This window comes from Labrus bergylta, chromosome 19 (genome assembly GCF_963930695.1).
Source record: "Labrus bergylta chromosome 19, fLabBer1.1, whole genome shotgun sequence".
NCBI classification, from domain to species: Eukaryota; Metazoa; Chordata; class Actinopteri; order Labriformes; family Labridae; genus Labrus; species Labrus bergylta.
The window spans coordinates 894,248-914,919 of NC_089213.1; the positions used below are offsets into that span (position 1 = coordinate 894,248).

Consider the following 20,672-nt stretch of genomic DNA (forward strand, 5'->3'; position numbering starts at 1 on the left):
TTATCCCTTACGAAGGAGATCCTGTTTGCTACGAAGGTTTGGAAGCGTTTTGTTTCGTTGTTGATGCTATCAGTCCAGAAGATGGATTTGTCCAATTTAAGATGTAATTCTCTTTGCAACATTATGTCAACTCGTACAGCTAGGACTGCAGCTGTGAGCTCCATTCTTGGAATCGTCATTTGTTTTAAAGGTGCAACTCTGGATTTTCCTAATATGAATGCAACATGCACTTCATCGTTATTGTTTTCCAGTCTTAGATATGACACCGTACCGTATTCACCTTCACTGGCGTCTGAAAAGTGGTGCAGTTGTGCATATCTGATTTGTCCAAAGTTCGTCGGCTTCATACATCTGTCCACTTTGAACTCTGCCATCTTGTTAAGATCTGCTAGCCATCCTGTCCACTGTTGACAGAAGGTTTGGGGTATGTTTTCATCCCATCCAAGGGTTTTCTTACAGAGCTCTTGCATAATCAGTTTGGCTGGCAAAGTAAACGGTGCTAGAAACCCTAAAGGGTCATATATAGAGCCTACCACAGATAAGATGCCGCGTCTTGTGTATGGTTGTTCCTGTACAGTAATTTGGAATTTGAACACATCTGTTTCAAGGCACCAGTGCAATCCCAGTGCCCTTTCCATTGGCAGATGATCCTTGTCCAAGTCCAACTTCTTTGTCTCTTTTGTTCTGTGTTCTTGAGGGATGGATGCTAATACAGCACGGCTGTTGCTGATCCACTTTGACAGTATGAATCTCCCCTTTCCACAAAGGGTAGTCAGGTCTCTTAGCATTTGAATTGCTTCTTGTTCTGAAGATGTAGATTTCAAGCAATCATCTTCATAGAAGTTGTTGAGTATTGTGTTTGTTACCTCTGCTGGAAAGTGAGCTTTATTGTCTTCCGCAGTCTTTCTCAATGCAAAGTTTGCACAACTTGGTGATGACATGGCTCCAAACAGATGTACATTCATCCTGTACTCAACAAGATCATTCTGCACATCACCGTCAGGCCACCACAGGAATCGCAGATAATCAATATGCTTCTCTGCTACTTTGACTTGGTGAAACATTGCTTTGATGTCAGCCAGTAAAGCAATCGGTTCTTGTCTGAATCTGATGAGAATTCCGATGAGTGAGTTGGTGAGGTCTGGACCTTTCAGCAGTTGGCAGTTAAGCAACGTTCCTTTGAAGACTGCACCACAGTCGAAGACCACTCTTAAGGTTCCCTTCTTTGAGTGATACACCCCGTGATGTGGTATGTACCAGAGCTCTCCATCACTTCCCTTCAGCTGATCTAGTGGAACCATCTCAGCATAACCATTGTTTATCATTTCTGTCAGAAAAGATGTATATTCATCATGAAAGTTCTTATTTTTGACAAATTCGCATTTCAGGCTCTGGATGCGCTGTTCTGCAATGCAACGGTTATTTGGCATGGTGGGATTTTCTTGTTTGAAAGGCAAGTCTATACAGTAGTGTCCATCTGTCATTTTTGCAGAGTAATTTACAATTTCCAAGAATTTGACCTCTTCTCTAGACATTTCCTCTGTTTCCTTGCTGGTTTCACTGAAGTCATGGTTGTACTGTTTAATTAACAACTCCTCCAGGTTCAGTCATTTGCATCTCTGATGATGTTGTCTCCTCTCAGTGGACCATAGATGACCCACCCCAGTAGGGTCCTTACAGCGTATGGTCCATCTCCTTTGCTATTGACCAGCTCCCAAGATTCTGATACCTTTGAATTATTTGTCCCAATCAGTAGGTCAATGCCAGAGTCTATTTCATTGATTTTGATATCTTTCAAATAAGGCCATTTTGTGAGGTCTTCTTGTCTGGGAATGTTCAGCTGGGAAACAGGCATAGTCCTATGTGTAAACACATCAGGTAGTAGAAAGAAATTGTCTTTGTTCAGATTAGATATCTCCAAACCTGAGATATGATGACTGGTCACCTGTTTCACTTGATTCATGGTCTGCAAAAGAATACTGGTTCTTTGTCCTGTTATATTCAGTCTTCTCACTAAACTTTCTGTGCAAAAGGTAGATGAACTTCCATTATCCAAGAATGCATATGTTTGCAGCACTGTGTCTCCCTTTGGGCTCTTTACTTGTACTGGTACAATAGAGAAGATGCAATTTTCCTCACCGGCCCCAATATGCCCATGTGTATGAGGTGAGAGAACAGCAGTACCCACAGTTGGTCTCTCATTCATTTCTGAATGTTCAAGTTTCTTCTCTTTCTCCCTTTGTTCAATGTGAAGTATTTCAGGATGAATTTGCTTGCACATGTGACACACCGAAATGTGTTGTCACATTTTGTTATTGTATTTGGTTATTTTGTATGAATATTATACAAACGTATCTGTGTTTTGGTTAAAGAAGTTATTTTGAAGTTGTTCCTGTATATGCCACAAGGGGGCAGCACCTCTCCTGCTGAGCGGGCTGTTTATTGTCTTTGCTGCGATCTGCTTCAGTCTGGCAGAACAGAAGAGTAAATAACTACAGTCGACTCAGTGTGTTTTCTTTGTCTTTTACAGGTTAGTAATTGAAGTTTAAAACACAGAACTTTCACAATATGATGTAGATTTAATTCCACTTAAAGTTTTATTGGTTCTATAACACTTTGTTGGTCTTATGTTTGTAAAGAGAGTAAAAACGGTTTTGAGTGCCTGCATGCTAAGAAAAGTGCCTTGTGCATGACCGTAACTTTCAGTTTCAATTCCCTTCTGATTTTCAGTTGGTCAAAAACGCTCATGATACTGTGTAAAATAAATAAATAGATCATTCATTCTGTTTATGTACAAAAGTAAGATTGTTACATCAGTTAAATGTTATTTGTTTATCTGGTAGCTCTGTCAGTTAACATGGGTTTTTCCCATTGAAAATCTTGCTAAGAGGCAAAATGCTAGTTTAGGTAATTAAACCATAATGAGCTTGTGTTTACATGGATGTTAATTTGAACAGTAAAATTAGATTTTGTATTTAGTGAATTAATCAGAGTGTCTGAAAAGCACTTAGAGAAGTCACATATTTTCTATGTTTTGGTATTTAAACATTTGTTTAATAAAAGTCTGGCAGAACCGACAGAAGAGTGAATAACTACAGTCGACTCCGTGTGTTTTCTTTGTCTTTTACAGAAACACTTTAAGCTGTAAGCAGGTTCCATTCCATACCTGTTACACACACATCACATGTCAATCGACTTTTGCAATCTTTGCTCATGTGTCCTATTTTCAAGCATCCAAAACAGATTCCCTTTCCATTTAGGAAGTCTATTTTTTCTCTATGCATTCTTTTCTTGATCTGTGGACACTGCATCAATGTGTGACCACTCCTATTACAGAACAAACAACTTTGATAAATGGGGGCTGATACATTTCTAATTGTTCTGGTGTTTCAATGGGTGTTACAGTTGTTGCAAAACTGCTTCCTCTTGGTCCTGACTTCCTCTTGGTTTAAATGAAGTAGAGCTTTTGACAGTTACAGCTGGCTTAGGATCCTGGATGTTTCCAAAAAGCAGATCTGACAGTACCTTCACTTCTCTCTCTATGAAGTCTACCAGGTCAGAAAATCTAGCTCGTTGTACATGCTGCTCTTGTAGCTGCATTGCCCTATTCCTCCACTTGTCTCTGAGCTTATAAGGCAGTTTCAGAAGTATGATCTTCATATTGGAAACAACATTCATTTCTTCCATGTAGGTGAGATGTGTCATTGCAATGCAGCAACCTCTGAGGAACAGTGCGAATGCTTGCAATGTTTTTATATCTTCTGATTTGATTGTTGACCAGGCGAATGCTTTCTCCATATATGCAGTAGCAATTTTTATATTCGTTCCCAAAATGCTCTTTCAGAAGATGTTTTGCTCTTTGATAGCCCTGGGTTAGAGGCATATGTTGGCAGCTGTGGACCAAGTCTTTTGCGTTCCCTCTTGTGTATTGTTCAAGGAAATGTAAGCAGTCACTGTGGTCTTCAGTCTTTTGTTCCACTCCTCTTTCAAATGCCCTGATAAAAGTTTCATACAGCAAAGGATCACCGTCATAAACAGGAATGTCTCTTGGTGGCAGGGTAGAAGACAGATTTTGCTTAACCAGTAGAGTAGTAATGTCATTTTGTCTCTGAATTATGTCACAGATATCATCTTGGTTCCCAGAATTGAATACAGGCGGTGTAGTGTGATCATGCTTTTGTACACCTTCCATATGAGTCTGTACTTTATTCCCTTGAAGAGAGTATTGGTTGACATGGGTCATATCATGAGATTTAACTGATGTTTCATTTTGAGATGTTGTTTTTCTCCAATAAGAGTTCATCCCATCAGATACTCTGGAACCGTCTCTCCTATTTAATATATTGATTTTTCTGCGGTTGCTGCCAGTTCAGTCTCCAGTACCAGTTGTCTTTCTTTTCAACTGTTCCTCCTGTGCATCAAGCTCATGTTTCTTCTTCAAGGCAGCAGCTCTTTCCATGAGAGCAGCCTTCTCCGCCTGAGCTTTAATGCGAGCAGATGAAGTTGAAGATGCGCGTGATGAAGAACTGGATTTATGGTCCAATAATATTTGAGTTTACATCACTCTGTTGTGTGGAGATTTGACTTTCAGCAGTGGTGTGTGTTTTCAGTCCGACTTCAGATAACCACATAGTTGCATCTTGTATAAAACCCTCATATGTTTCCATTTTTGGATTAAACCATTGATTTTGCTTTTCACATTCATTTTCAGGCAGTGGCAAACTCATCAAGGACTCATGATTTTCTTTGGCTTCATGACAGAGTTTTATTAATTGATCCAAGTTAGATTTGACATCAGTTGCATTTTCATTTGATTTCATGAGCTCTTTCAGCTTCTCAATGAACTTCCTTGCTTGTTTACATTTCGAGTTTCTTGTCTTCTGACAAGTTTCAATGAACAAAACCATGCCTTTTGCAGTGGGTCTCATAATCCGTTTTTCCTTTCCGGAATCTTTCTCAACATCGCCATCCTGTGGCTGAACATCGGAATTGACAGCAGACATTTTGTGAATGAAAATGCCGTGCGTCAACGATACAATGTTTCAAACAGCTGATGTGTACGTCAACGATACAATGTTTCAAACAGCTGATGTGTACGTCAACGATACAATGCTTCAAACAGCTGATGTGTTCTGTGATTGTAGCTTTCAGTTAGCTGACTCCATCTTAGTAGCCGCTGTCCAATACAGCAGTTATTTTAGCTTCTCCAATAAAGCTTAATGTTTGCACATACCCAGTCATTTGCGCTCTGGAGGTTTCCAATCCTCCGTCGGCAATTAGCGTAGCGCAGGTGTCACCAATGTCCAGTTGATTGGGGATGGCAGCGTCAGGTTCGTGAAACAAAACAATCTGGTGTCAACATCTTATTCCGTTTGAATCGTTGCAAGTTTCACTCATAGAGCAAAGTTCTCACTTAATTGTAATGGCAATTTTCCAATTTTTTCCTTTGCTCCAATTATTGCCATTAATACTCAGGTAGGGGTGAAGTCTTGCGCAGATGCAAACAATGATTTTCCAGCCGTTATTGAAGTTGAGTTGAAGGTTTATTGAAGTGACTTGATGGAGATATGAGAACAAAAAACATTTCCAGTGAAGCGTAGCCAGTAGAATGAATGAACTGTCTGAGTGCTGGTCTGAAACATGAATGCCGGTCTGGTGAGAACTGTCTGTGCTCCCCGTACCTGTGCCCTCCCTTTCCTGTCACCTGTGCTACTATATATACACGCCCCTGTGCATTCAGTGTCCCTATTGGAAAATAATATATTCAGATAAGTCTAATTATAAAACATTCCAACGATAAACACAAAATGGCTCCTACAGTGACTTTTTCTTTCTTTCAAACTCTTCAAATTGTAAAAGTATTCAGAAAAAGAGTTTAAAGGTTTGGATCAGGATGAAACAAACACAGAGATCTTTAAAGAGATTATTAATGGACAGAATCGTTTTGTTTTTTACCGTCTGTCCGCTCGTTACCACAGTGCAGCCGCATTAACCTTTAAATTACTTTAAATCAATAATATTGAGAAAAAAGGGTTTGAATGTAATCGTTAGCGGTTACCATTGTGCCACAATCAAACATGGAAATAAAAGACATAAAGGTGAAGGGAAAAAACAACTACATGTAGAAAATGAATCAAAGGTACAGTGATGAAGACGAGCTAACTGACAGAAGGAGAAACTTTGTCTTTAATGAACCTTTAACCTGTTTGATCACAGGTTGTGTGACTGTGTGTTGTTTGTGTTCAACAGTGAATCCCATCTACATGATCTTTGTCATCATCGCTGTTGTTCTCCTTCTTGTAACCATCGTCTGTGCGGCTGGATTCTGCCTGTATAAGAAGAGAAATGGTGAGAGAGCAAAGTGGAAACATTCAAACATGTTTTTTATATTTACATCTGGTGAATAGTTCTCTTGAGGGGACCTTAAATAACCTTCAATGAAATAAATCTAGAACAATCTTTTTTTTTCTGTTTCAGCCCAACGCCCTCCATCCCGTAAGTAGAACTTGATTTTATTATATTAAGTTTGACCTTAAATGAACTCTGTAAATGAAAAAGGGTTTCTGGAGTGTTTTCTGGTGTAAATGATGGTTTCAGAGTCGGATGTGTGCTAACATTGTGTTTCTGATCTTACAGCGGTAAACGACCCGGCTGTGCAACAAGTGATGCTTCCAAATCAAAATACCTAAAAGACAAAGAGAGGACCCTGAACCCAGTGAGTTACATGAAATAAGCCTTTAATTCAGGATCTAGTCATTGTTCTGGTGGTGTGTGTGGTAAGTCAGGAAGACACTGCATGTAAACATTACTTCTGCTGCTGCGTCACCTGGACAGAGGCGGTAACCACAGCTACAGGCAGAGAGAAAAGAGAGTCACAGGTGAATGGGGAAGAGGAATCAGGAGTCAGAGGAAGACACACAGTTTTTAAACCGTGTGTGTGTGTGAACGTGTTTTTGAGTCCTGTCATGTTTATTATCATGTTTTCATATACGAGCTTATTCTTTTCTTTTTGGTTGTTACAGTAATTCTTTAAATCTGATTATAAAACTGCATAAAGGAGATCGTTTCTTTGTTATTGTAAAAAAGTTGATGACTCATTTTAGTGAAAAAGTGTATTTGAAGTGAAGGGAGATGATTTAAAGAAAGGTGCTTCAATGATGAAATCACCGTGACCTTTGACCTTGATGTTAAAACCTGGATTTGTGGATAAATTCTATAAAAAAAGTGATGATAAATATTTTTTAATGTCATGTTTTCTCTTTCTTCTGTCTTTTTCTCTAAAGGTTTACGGGTACGTTCTGCACTGAAACAAGGAGCAGACCGACACGCTCTCCTCAGAATTCATTGGCTCTCATCGTATCAGACATGAAGTGATCAGAGTTGGGAATTTAAATTTAAATCTTTGAAATACAAAGAAAACGAGTTTGAAAAAGAGTTGACAAATGCTTTACTTTATTTATTTTTTGTCACCTGGAGAGAAGAGAATCAGAAGATGAATCTATGACGGCATCACGCCGCTCTTCATGTGTTGAAGAAAGATTTGTGTGTTGATCTAAAATCCATCATAGTTGGATTTTTATACTTCTGGTGTTCGGAGCTTTGTGCTAAAACAAATGTTGGACAGGGACACGGACACACGCACACACACGCTATTTGAGCCTTTACTGTAGAGATAGGACAGAGGATAGAGTCTGAAATCAGGGAGAGAGAGAGAGCGGGGAATGATGTGCAGGAAAGGAACCACAGGTCGGATATGGACCTGGGCCGCCCGCTTGTAGGACTATAGCTGGTTTTGAGAGGTAGAGCTGGTCGGGGGTGAACAATGGGCGGTCCAACATCTGCTATTATTATTGCAAATGCTGTGTTACAGCTGGTTGGGGTACTAAAGGGCAGGTCCCACATCAGATCATGAATGCCTCCTGTAGAGCTGGACTAGAGAGAGGGAGGCAGTGAGGCACATAGATTATATGATGGTTCCCCTCCTCTCTTTTCTCACCTTTAGTGTTGGACTGCGCTCGGCCTTAGAGGGAATGGGGTTGTGTCGATTTTAGTGCCCCCTGTGGAAAGAGCAGGACGATTCATGTCTTTACTGATCGTATCTTGTACATGTAAGTAGCCGTCTGTGAAGGTTCTCAATCATCCAGGTCATGGAAAATCAAACTTGATCCAAAGGGAACTGGACTTAGTTGAAGATCTTGTAGAAGTGAATTTGTGGTTTGTGAATTAGACCTTGAGATGGAGCAGATAGAAAGACAAATAATGAGACATTTTGTGGCGCTATTGACGGTCGAAATTCATTCTTAGTGAATCGGGCACTTAATGAAGACCTTCCGTCAAAACCCCCACCTTTGTTATATATTTGAAACACACTTGTCTATGATGTGCACTCTGAACAGCATTCTTTGTATACCTTAACTCTGCTTTCTCCATGTTTTTGCAGAAAATGATTTCCTCTGTTTGTACATATTACAATGTTGTCTTTAATAGAATCAGCTGAGAAGTGATGGATGGGAATAAAGGAATGCAATAAACTGTGGATGTCAAAAATGTGTTTAAAGTTCAAAGATTTCAGATGTAAGAAATGTTATTATTTGCCAGTGTAAGGGTTTCCTGAGGTCCTCTTAGTCATCTCCCATCGGGACATTGGACCTCCCAACCCTGCACAACAATGAAGTGGCCTTCGTAAATCACCAAGGATCTCTATTGGATAAGCCCTGCAGCCAGATCAAATCTAGCAAATAACTGGTTAAATGCATTAAGTTGATTAATCGTGAGACTTGAGAGCATTACAGTTGTTACAGTTAAGTGTCCTATGTTGTCTAATCAATAAAAAGCTCAACAGTAAATTGATAAAGAAAATCTTTCACCTTTTTTGTAGTACAACAGAGCTAATGGAAAATTGTGAATAAAAACATATTTTAATACTTGGTGTTAAATGTTAAGTGTTTAAATTGAGATGAAGCCTGTGTTGATGCTGATGTGCATGTTTATCTTTATAGGGGTGGTGTGACCTGTCTGTAGGTCAGGTTTTGGGCACATCCAGAAGACCATCCACCGACAAGAGCATCTACCATAGAACTGTGAGCAGCTAACTGGATAGTGAGCCCAACCTTCGAGACCTCAAGTGGGATTAAGACGACTGTTTCTTCTAAGAAAGAACTTCCTTCGCTACTTCATAGAGCAGAAGCACAGATTAAACAGAAACACACACCTGGATTGAACCCCAACGAAAAAGACTGGGCTTAGACACTTCAAATGTTTGTTTATTTCATGTGTACACTTTATTAAATTAGTTGTCAATTGCACCCCTGGACCCCTGGAGGGCTCCATTATGTTTGGAAACAGATTTATTTCTGCTTTGCGAGAAGAGGATGAGAGAGGAAGAAGCAAGAAGGAGAGGACAGAGAGATGAGTACCGTTATAAACAGAGGGTTAACTCAAGGATGCTTCCAAAGGATTTCATTCTGCACTTGCGTACACTTTTTAGGACCCACAAGCAGTATATCAAAACAGCTGGTCAATTCTGAAGAAGCAGAGGCAAACTTATTCTGACTTTGAGTCATTTATTTTTAAATCTTGTTCATGCAAATATTTTCCAAGAGTTTCCAAATTGTTACAAAAGCAGGTTATTGTGAGTCAGTATACAGAGACAGGTTTTGCACATAAATGGGCATTATATTATTGTATGATTTATTTTTTCAAACTAAAATATTAAAAGGACAATATACAACCGTTTAACCAAAACTCACTGTAAAAACAAAAAGTCATAACATACAATTCCAAGTTAGTTTTACTTCAAGTCCACGAAAATGTTGTGTTAACTCAATATTATACGTTTATAATATAGCTCTGTCGAACCCACCGTGCTCACAGAGACAGGTGGTCCATCTATTGTTAGTGCAACTGTTATTTGTGCTCATCTGCAACATGGGATGGAACATTATCACAAGGCTTGAGCACTTAAAAAAAAATATGTGAAGTGCAGGTCCTCTACTACGTCATATGTGTGCATAGTAAATTAGAGCCCCAGCTCTCTGAACTAAGGGTTTTCTATGGGAGGGTTTGTGGCACACCCTGCTGTCTCCAATGGTATTATTATTATTATAATAATACTGCAAATTTGTTGTGGCTGGTAGTGATAATAATGATGCAAATGATGATGTTGTGGAAGAACATTATAATCATTGCTATAACCTCAAGTTACTTATTCATTCATTTTTTATTTATCTGACCAGAGACACTTTTTTTTTGCGCGAGAGTTCTCACGCAGCCGCCCTGTCTCTCACGCACCTGAGACCGGGGGCGAGGGAGAACTCTCACGCCTCTTTCCCTCTTTCCTACCGTCAAAAGCCGTAGAAAGAACAGAAAAGAAAGCAGAAAATTATACAAAAGAAAAAATGTATGGTTTTATTGCAGGTTTTGTATGTACATTTTGGCCACAAAGCAAATCAACTTTGTTGCTAGTCTTGTACAAGAATCTAATCACTATTTAACTAACTTTTCTGGAACTAACTTTCCAGAAAATAATGGAATGTTTGGTAGTTTTTAGCAAGTTGGAAGTTGTTGTAACTTCACAGCAGAAAAACATGAATACATTTGAGGAGGGCACAAAGGCTAATGTTCCATCAAGTGGTGTTGACTTACCTTGATATACTGTAGAAGAAGCTCGTCACGAGGCAGGATACTGCTTTCCACTGTGGTGGCGATAAGCATGAAGAACTCCAAACTCCGTACACTTTCCTGTTAAAGTCAATTCAATTAGAATATTACAGCCAAAACCAGCTTAAAATGCCGTCGAAAAAACATCAGTGATTAACATACAAGATGGACGAGGCAGCAAAGATATATTCCAAAACAGTTTAATTCATGATACACCACCACAAAGCATTATCTCTTAAAATAAAACCTTGTTTTCTGTGAATTTTCAGATTTGTTTGAATCTTATACACTTGTACGACGGAGGATTTGGGCATCGTTAAATCTCATAAATTTACAGCTTTATTCACGTAAATGTCTGACTTTAAGCTCGTAGATTTACAAATTTAATCTCATTTTAGATTTTTTTTTTTTTGCGTGGCCCTAATCCTCCGTCATACATTTGTATATCGTAAAATGAGTTTTTCATGAAAGACACACCTTCTCATAGACTGAAAGGGAATAGCTGCAGTCATATTTCTTGTGCAGGTCCAGGAGGTGAGACACCAGGGACTTGAGATTCTCCACCTCTTTCGAATCATAATAATCCTCCTTAAAAAGAACAAAATTAAAACAAAGGTCAGGGTAGGCTATAGGGCTGTGCAAGTAAGTGCAGTTGCATCGCTATAGTCAGAATAAAATTTTATTTATGCAGACAAGCAATGCTTTCATTCAGCATGTGAACATTTAACTGTGATTGGTTCGGACTAGACTATGTGGTTATATGTCAGTCGCATGTAAAGGCTGCACTATCATCCAGAGCTCGACCGATAAATCAGCCAGCCGACAATATCTGCAGATATTATCTTATCTGCTCAGAACAGTCTGTTTCTGTGTCTGCAGCTGACCCCGACCCTCTCTGAAACAGGACGTGACTCTTTGAGTGGACTTTCTCGCTCCATGCCCAAGTTTTTTTACTGTGAGAAGGCAAACTCGGAGGGCAGAACAAACACCTAGCTGCAGTAACCCCTGTGGAGCAGGCAAAAGAAGAGGATTTACTTTGCTAATAACTGGGGGGTTTGTAGACAGACTAGGGACCCATATTAGAGTAAGAACATCATGATAAAGTGTATTTTGCATAATATGTGACCTTTAAGTTGTAGACATAGAGCCGGCCATAACAATTTTGGTTGACCCTTATGTTGCAGACAGTTTGACCACCAAAGACAATATTCATAGACTTAAAGAAATCTGGCATACATTGTTATATTAAACTCAATTTCTTTATTTTAAAAATACTTCTAAACAAACATGAATAAAATGGTAATAACTCTAGTTATTTTTATTTATAAGAAATATTAGTGTAACAGAACAAACAATATCAAACAGGGCAGGGAGCAGAAATTGTAACAGATGGCCCAGGGATGGTTTTTAAATGTTTTATGATTGCATCTGGACAAAGAAGATTAGCATTTGTGACACAATGGGCATTTTATAATATAGTGTGAACACAAAATGTTAATAAAAAATATTTAAAAATGGAAGAAACAAAATGCATCCAAATAAAGTAAAGTACCTGTTCTCAGGCAAACCCTCTGTGAAGCATCTGACGATGACAGAAGAAACAGGCTAAATTGTAAATGGACTTGAGCTTATATAGTGCTTTTCTAGTCTTCCAACTACTCAAAGTGCTTTTACACCGCATGTCACACCCACCTAGACCACACATGGTAGTGATGATCGCTATGTAGCATCATCCATCAGAAGTAACTAATCCTATTTAATTCCCACCATGAAGTAGCGGGAGCGATTTGCGGTTAAGTTTCTTGGCCAAGGACACATCGGACATTTGGCCAGCTGGGGATTGAACCGACTCTACCAATTGAGCCACAGCCGCCCTGCTCTTGTCAACTATTGTTGAGAAACAAAAAAACAATAGAAAAACAAAAACCGCTTAGTATGTTAAAACTTTTATCACATTCTTAAGTATTGAGCAGGCAAGGGAAGTAAAAACAAGATCTGCACAACAAGAAGCTCCTGTTTGAAGCATGTATTAAGTGATGTTTTGAGCCAACTGAGGATGAGCATGTTGGCACTATGGCGTCTTTATGTGCAAAATCAGGAGTTAAATATGTTACTTAAATGTGAAGAAATCTTTACATTTAATGCATGCAAGATCCATTTACCACTGTAATAAATGTTGATTGTTTACCATGTTCATTTTTGTCTGGATGAGACAGGAGACTGAAGACATGTCCACAGAGTAACAAACAGCCATCGAGGGCAGAAATCGTATTTGCAGTGAGTTGATCTGAAAAATCATCAAAGCTTTATGTGGAGTTCAGGACAGCCTCGTGAAAATCACAGTTCTTTAAAAGGGTTTGTACAAATACCTGACAGTCGTCTTGTGTAGTCAGTGTACTCATGCTCATGCCGCTTTTGTCTTGGCTGTGAAACAGATATTCCATCATTATTTGAGTCCCATTTCTCTGTATAAATCACAGATGCAGTATGTTTTACATCACTGATACATACGTCACCATGGAGACTGAGTCGCACTCTGGTGAGTTTAAAGTCATGAACGGCCAGATCGGGCCAACAGTGAATCACGAACCACAAGTGAAGGTCCTAAAGACTCAGAGTGTCCTTACCCAGACGAAAAGAAAACAAACTTACTTCATGATTAAATCAGACTAAGACACATTTCAAAGGCAGCATGTCCTCACCTCTCCTCATGCAAGCGCACACGTCTCCTGACTTTATAGATGGCCCCATTAACAAAATGGCCGCAGCTGTGTGCAGCACAACTCAAGTAGTGGGTTTACACTTTTCTCTTAAAGCAAAGAAATCTACATAAACCCTTAAATTAACCTCAGATCATTTACTCAACTAAATTAACTATCAATAATTAAATTACATTCTACCAGTTACTCAAACATGAAAGAAATTATTAGAAAGAAAACATTTCTCAGAAATAAAACCCCTTCAAAATGGTCTGTCCCAGTGATGTCAGAGATAACATCATCAATCTGATAAATACCCAGGAAGTGCTGGGCTATCCCCTTTTAGCTGCATGGAACCACGTGGGAAACTGAACAAAAGAACAAACAGAGGTAAGTATGGATAAGACAATCAAAGATACTTCGCAGTTCCAGAAACTAAATAAAAATGACTGAACAAAGTAAGACTGTGTGTTTGCTTTAAGTTAATTTATGCTTTGATGTGAACTGAAACTTATTGCTAACACAAACAAACCCGGGATAGCAGTAAGTACTGCAATTTTACACAAGCACAAATAAATTCAAGCTAAATACACAACTGTAATCAATGATGTGATTTGATATTAAATAAAGACTTCAGTGACAAGTGGTGATTAATAGAAGAGCTTCTCACCCACTTTGTCACAATGTTATGTCAAGTTTTCTACGCGCTGATTCAGCTGACTGTAAACTCCCCTAAGTGTTACCACAGGGTAGGGTTGCAGGAAGAGAGAAACCCTGAGGTCTTACTGGGCGCTGCCATATTTTGTGTCTGTGCTCAGTTCACTCACAGAGTGAAGGATTATGGGGGATCTGCCGGTTGTTTCTTAGAGAGTATTACAAACAATTTACAGCTATATCTATTTTTTCTGTTTTTTGTAAATCTACAGACAGAAAGCATATGAACGTCAGCATCCTCCTGGTGATAGAAGATGAGGTCGTCCTGGAGCATCAGATCAAGCAGCATGGCATGAAGGACTATTGGTAGCATATGGTAGCTATGCTCATGGGTCTGCTGTATGCAATTAACATTGACTACCAAAAGGAAGTACAGTATACATTGTAAGTCATGCAGAAGAACCTATTGAATATCGGTGGTGACCCCTGCCCCCTTCAAGGGTCCGTAGACTGAGAAAAAGACTTCTTTGTAAAGCTGTGAGGTCGGGAGTTTTCTGAAAGCTTCCAAGAAATATTTGGACATTGTCTCACAGATCTTTTCTGAAATGTTTGTGTTACCACAGTAAGATCACCTCATTAAATGTGTAAATTACCGGATTTTATACGTTTATTGCATCTGAAAATACTGAGAAAAGTGACCGATAAATGATAAATGCAGCAAAAGAAGGACAAATGATTTTTTTTGTACATTCTTGGGTGGAAATGTTTTTACCAACAAGCGGTAAAAACATTTGTAAATGTTTAGAAGTGCTATTTGATCTGATCTGCTATCAAAGGTTGAAGAACTAAAGTTGGTTGGTTTCTATGATAAAAGGAATAACCTGTAGAGATTATACCTTTTTTTATATCTCTTTTTATTTGGGATGGGTATACAACGATCAACAAACTGTACATAGAATGTCAGTATATCCCTTCCCTCCACCAACATGAACACTTGCATACATGCATGTCTGCATACATAGGCCTCCATGCAGACACAGAAAAAGAAAGCAAAAACAATCCCAACAGTAATACTAATAATACCCTTCATGATAGTAAAAATAATAAGACGAGACAAAAAAAGGGGGGAATTAAACAAAGAAATAATAATAATTAAATATCATAACATCATAGCATCATTGCATTATCATGGATGACAACCTTTAGAAAATTTCTCCAAGCAACAGATCAATGGAAGCCAAAAGTCCTGAAAAATATGGCCACGGTTACATTTTTCCAAAGTTAGTTTCTCTAACGGTAAAAATTGTGACAGTTGATCCAAAAACAACTTAAAGGTTGGCAGAGATTCATTTTTCCAAAAAAGTAATCTCCTTTTCTTGGCAAATTATGTTATAATTATTAATATTCTGTGTTTTTTTTCTATCTAACTGAAAATCTGGGGAGTCATTTAATAAATACAGACAAGGGTTTAAATCAAATTCCATTTCCAAAACAGATTTAGTAAAGGAATGAATAGTCCTTCAGCACATCACATTGCCAAAACGTGCAAAACTTTGGTGAGCTATCTTCTGAGTTTTTATGCATCTTTATTGGGGTGAGATAGACTTTATGAATTAACTTTAAATTAGCTTCCTTGATTTTGTTACTTGTATATGGGAAATGTATTCTTTCACAAATGTTTGACCAAATATTTTCATTTAAAAACAACCCTAGGTCCTTTTCCCAGATATTTAATAAAGTTAGAAAACATGAATGACCCGTTGTAGATAGGATACCATGTACTTCGCTAATTTTACCTTTAATTGTTATTGAGGAAATTAATGTATCCTCCATTTCTGATAATCCAAAGCGTAACTTTTTTTCTTTGATTAGTGATCCAACAACATTCCGAATCTGTAGATATTTTAAAAAATCTGTGTCCGGGACGCCATATTCAGTTTTTAAGTCAATGAATGATTGATGAAGTTTTTATGAAACAAATCTCTAAATTGTTTTATGCCAAAACTACATTTATATTAATTGATGTTATATGTTTTTTCAAATCAGGATTTTGATGGATAGGAGAATACATAGAAGTATAGTTAGTGAAACCAAGTGTCCTAATACAGTCTTTTCAAGCGTATTGAAGACAGTGAAGCAACTGATCCATGTTTTTTATCCTATTAAATTGTTTCATAAATATAAGGGAGTCCAAAGGCAAGGGATCAAAAAAATTGGCCTCCATCTGGACCCACAATGAGTCCTGTCTCCCCAGTGACCATGATATTAAATTACGTAATTGAGCTGACCAAAAGTAATACTGGAGGTTGGGGAGACCAAGACCCCCCATGTTTTCTGGTTTCATGAGGTTTGTGAAACTAATCCTTGGTTTCTTATTGGACCAGATAAATTTAGAAATGTCTTTGTTTAAAGGTTTAAAAAATGCTGCAGATAAATAACATGGTAACATTTGGAAAAGAAAGTTAAATCTTGGTAGATCATTCATTATTATAACATTTATTCTTCCTAACAGAGATAATGGTAGAGTTGACCACTTACATAAATCTGCTTTTATCTTATCTATCAGAGGGGTGTAGTTCTCTTTGAATAGATCGTCTAATTTTGGTGTGATATTTATTCCAAGGTATTTAAAGCCACCAGGCGTCCATTGGAAAGGATAGGACCTATACATGTTTTCTGTTGGAGTCATATGCAAGAGGCAAGCATTAGATTTGTTAAAATGTATCTTGTATCCGGAGTATTTTCCAGATTGTTTTATTGTACTATATAAATGTGATGTTGAGTTTTCTGGATCTGTTATATATACAATTATATCATCTGCGTATAACAATTTTTTATGTTCGTTATCATCAATCTTTAATCCTTTAATGTTTATATAGTCTCGTACACATGACGCCAATGGTTCAACCACCATTGCAAAAAGCAAGGGTGACAATGGGCACCCCTGTCTTGTCCCTCTGGTCAAAGAAAAGTACTCAGAGGGGGCACCATTAGTGATGACGGCCGCTTTGGGGTTTTTATAAATTGATTTGATCCATTCGATGGAATTAAGGCCCACATTAAAACTATGAAGAACAGAGAAAAGGAAATTCCATTCAACCCTATCGAAAGCCTTCTCTGCATCTAAGGATAGGAGCAGAGAAGGCTTCCGGCAGTTGTCCAAATGATTTACTGTATTCAGAAGTCTCCTTATATTGTCCGCAGCATATCTCCCTTTTATAAAACCTGATTGATCCGGATTTATTAATTTAGGTAGATTAGATTTGAGTCTTTTTGCTAATAGTTTCATAATAATCTTATAATCATGATCAAGAAGACTAATAGGTCTATATGAGGAACAATTTAAGGGATCCTTGCCACTTTTGTGTAACACACTAATATGTGCATAATTCATGGAGTTGGGGAGTATTTTATTTTGACAGAAGTGATTAATCATTGGCATAAAAATTGACTGAAGATCAGTCCAGAATTCTTTTATAAAATTTGTCTGAAAAACCGTCTGGCCCTGGGCTTTTGTTTGTCGGCATTAATTTAACTGTAGCCCAAACTTCTGCTTCTGTGAATGGCGAATTAAGGTGTTGTTGATCTAATTCAGAAAGTTTAGGTAAATTCATGCTTTGGAGATAATTATCCAATTCTTCTTGAGAGTAACTACTATCGGATTCATAGAGTTTGTTATAAAAGTCATTAAAAACTTTGTTAATTTCTTTTGGGTTATGATCTATCTTACTGTCTTCCAAGCGAATTTCAGCTATAACCCTTTCTGATTGCTCTTTTTTTAAGTTGATGGGCAAGTAATTTACTTTGTTTATTGCCAAATTCATAGTACTTTTGTCTAATATAATTCATTTTTTTGGTAATTTCCTCTGAAATGTTAAGATTTAATTTAACTCTAGCCATTATCAGTTGTCCCAAACTGTACTCTGTGGTGGCGGTCTTATGGAGTGCCTCACATCTACCTACTTCTTTTTCAAGTTCTTGTCTTTGCTTCCTTTCTTCCCGTTTTTTAAAATAAATATATGAAATTATTAGTCTCCTCAAAGTGGCTTTTGCAGCTTCCCAGATGATATTGGACTCTATTAGGGGATCATTATTTTCCCTTATGTAATTGGCAATCCACCCTTGCATTTTGGATTTAAATTCTTTATCGTTAAGTAAAGAAGTATCAAATGTCCATCGGTTAAAAATATGTTTTTCATATTCCAAATGAATAGTTAAATAAATTCTAGCGTGATCTGAAATTATGATTGGATTTATTCCTCAATCTTTTACCATATGCATGTATTTTGAGTGGACAAAAAAATAATCTATTCGTGAATATGAATTATGGACATTTGAGAAAAAAGTATAGTTTTTAACATTTGGATTTTGTTCACGCCATATATCAGTGAGGCCACATTCTGCGCATAAGCCATTAAGGACCTTTGAGGATTTGGAGCTGTAGCCTTTAGTTTGATGAGATTTATCCAAAGAAGGATCCAATTTACAATTGAAATCTCCACCTATCACTCCAAATCCTTTACAGTTTTCATTAAAGAGCAGAACCATGTCAGACATGAATGTTGGTACATCGATGTTAGGGGCATAGACATTTTAAAAAGTTACTGGTTTTCCATAGAACCTGATATCAAAACAAATCTACCATTTGGGTCTGTGACTGACTTTTGCAGTTTGAATGGGATGTTTTTACTTGTTTGTTGTTTAGGGATGTTTAGCTGTTCCTCTACTATGAGTTTTGTATGAAGAAAAGTAAACCTGATCAAACCAATCCCTTTTTAATTGCATATGGTCATTGTCTGACAGATATGTTTCTTGTAAAAAGGCAACATCAATTATGTCTTTTTTAAGAAGGGTTAGTATTTTTCTACTTTTAAATGGATTTCCCAAGCCCTTAACATTCCATGAATGTATTTTCATGTCTGACATGGTAACTGCTGCACATTAAAATAAATAACCTTTAAAGTATGTAGTTGGCCACTGATTTTATTAAGTAACATAAATAAAACTAAAAAAGAGAACACTAAAAAAGAAGAATTAACCCACAAATAACATAAATCGTGATAGTTGAGGGGAAGGTAAGGGGAGAGAAGGAAAAAAAATTCTACTAATTTAAGCCGGGCTATCGCCACCGTCTTGCAAAATCCCCTCCTCCCTCCGCTCCGACATTCAACCATGGTATCGACCGTCTCTCGTCACTCATTGTTGCAGGAAGTAAACACCTGTAAAAATAACGAAGGCGTGAACCAGCTACCTAAACAGAAGTGTCCACTTTAAATTCACAATTCCCCTCTCCCTATAAGTCTTAACAGTCATAACGAAGGGAGTAGAATAATCAAGTTTTACCTCCACTTTTGGTTTTGAGTTTTATAGTCTAAATGAGACTTACTTCAGCTGCATGACGAAGTTTTCTGCTTCTTTTGGATCATCAAAAAAGACGATACTGTTTTGATGAAGAACACGAAGACGATGGATGTATGCAAACCCTCGGAACATACTCCTTTCGATGAGCATTTTTATCACCCGATCGAAGTCCTTGCGCTTTCGGCGAACTTCTGCAGACAGATCTTGGCGGATGGTGAATTTAGCATTCCCCAGAAGTATTGACATTTTCTTTGCAGACTGTAGTATCATTTCTTTATCCCTGTATTGTAGAAAGCAAATTAAGACTGGCCTTGGAGGCTTGCCTGGTTCTGGATGTGGCCGTAGTGAGCGGTTGGTCTATGGAGAGTTTCAGCCAGCTGGACCTCCGTCCACAGGAAAGAAGCTGAAAATAACTGTGCAAAGGGGTTGGTGTCATCCTTTAAGATAGAGGTATATAGCTATCCGCTGTGACTGTCCAGTAAACAGGGATGCTGGGTAGAGCTGTGAGTCACCAATTAGCCAACTTTACCATTTAACACTTTGGTTTAAGGAATTTCTATCTTTTAAAGATGTGTCGACCAAACCATGACACCAAAAATTCAATAAACCTGATTCAATAAAGAATCAGTCTTGCCTGAGTCAGTGGCTATACTGCAATCTGGCCTAATGCTGCGCTATGACCTGAAAGTAAACAACAGGACAGTGGAAGAAGGGCATCCAATAGCGCTACGCAGTTTGGCAGTAGTTTGATCTATAAAATGGAGAAAAAGGTGTGACCACATTTAGCACAGGCATGAATACTTTAACCTGTAAGGAGGACTGAAGGCTGTTGTTAGCGATGCTAACGTTAGCCACACTCAGCAAACCTATTTGACATCGTTTACAGGTGGCCAAATTTAACCCACAATGCACTGCATTTTGGTTAACTTCCCTCACTTGGTTCGGACCACGTTCTCACAGGGCGAACCGAACTCTGGTGCACTTGGATGTTTCCCGTTTTCAAGTACATAATTTGGTTATTTTGTCAATACCAGGGTTAAAAACAACTATGCTTTTCCCCTGAATTTGATCAGATATGTTGGTAGCTATGACACACCAAATGTTTTCATAATGTTGTTTACAGTTAACCTTAAAGATAATACTTGTATTTGTACTAGCATTTTTTTTTTCAAAAACTGTTTGAGTGGAAGTTCAATAGACCTCCTTTTTGTTTCTGTGTTTACTTGAAAGTTGGACCCTGTTCCCACTGAGCTGTTAATAAATGCTTAATAAAGTATTTATTAATCTTTATTAGTAGTG

The 20,672-nt window shown here is 37.9% G+C and overlaps 1 protein-coding gene and 1 long non-coding RNA gene across 6 annotated transcripts in view; both read left to right on the forward strand.

Annotated features, from left to right (window-relative positions):
- Positions 1-9,305, forward strand: part of LOC110002766 (major histocompatibility complex class I-related gene protein-like) — a 51,437-nt gene extending 42,132 nt beyond the window's left edge. For 2 of the 5 annotated variants that reach the window (XM_065948119.1, XM_065948118.1), the window contains exons 5-8: positions 6,250-6,348; positions 6,478-6,495; positions 6,637-6,715; positions 7,284-8,536. In XM_065948119.1, the coding sequence (XP_065804191.1) occupies positions 6,250-6,348; positions 6,478-6,495; positions 6,637-6,689 (170 nt within the window). In that variant the 3' untranslated portion in view covers positions 6,690-6,715; positions 7,284-8,536. Of the gene's footprint in view, positions 1-6,249; positions 6,349-6,477; positions 6,496-6,636; positions 6,716-7,268; positions 8,537-8,999 lie in introns of those variants that run through there. The other 3 variants (XM_065948120.1, XM_065948121.1, XM_065948123.1) reach the window with 3 other exon arrangements.
- Positions 9,306-13,677: 4,372 nt separating this feature from the next.
- Positions 13,678-14,898, forward strand: LOC136177088 (uncharacterized). The gene is made up of 2 exons (XR_010664747.1): positions 13,678-13,748; positions 14,285-14,898. It is a non-coding gene; the product is annotated as an uncharacterized lncRNA (long non-coding RNA).
- The last annotated feature ends 5,774 nt before the right edge of the window (positions 14,899-20,672 follow it).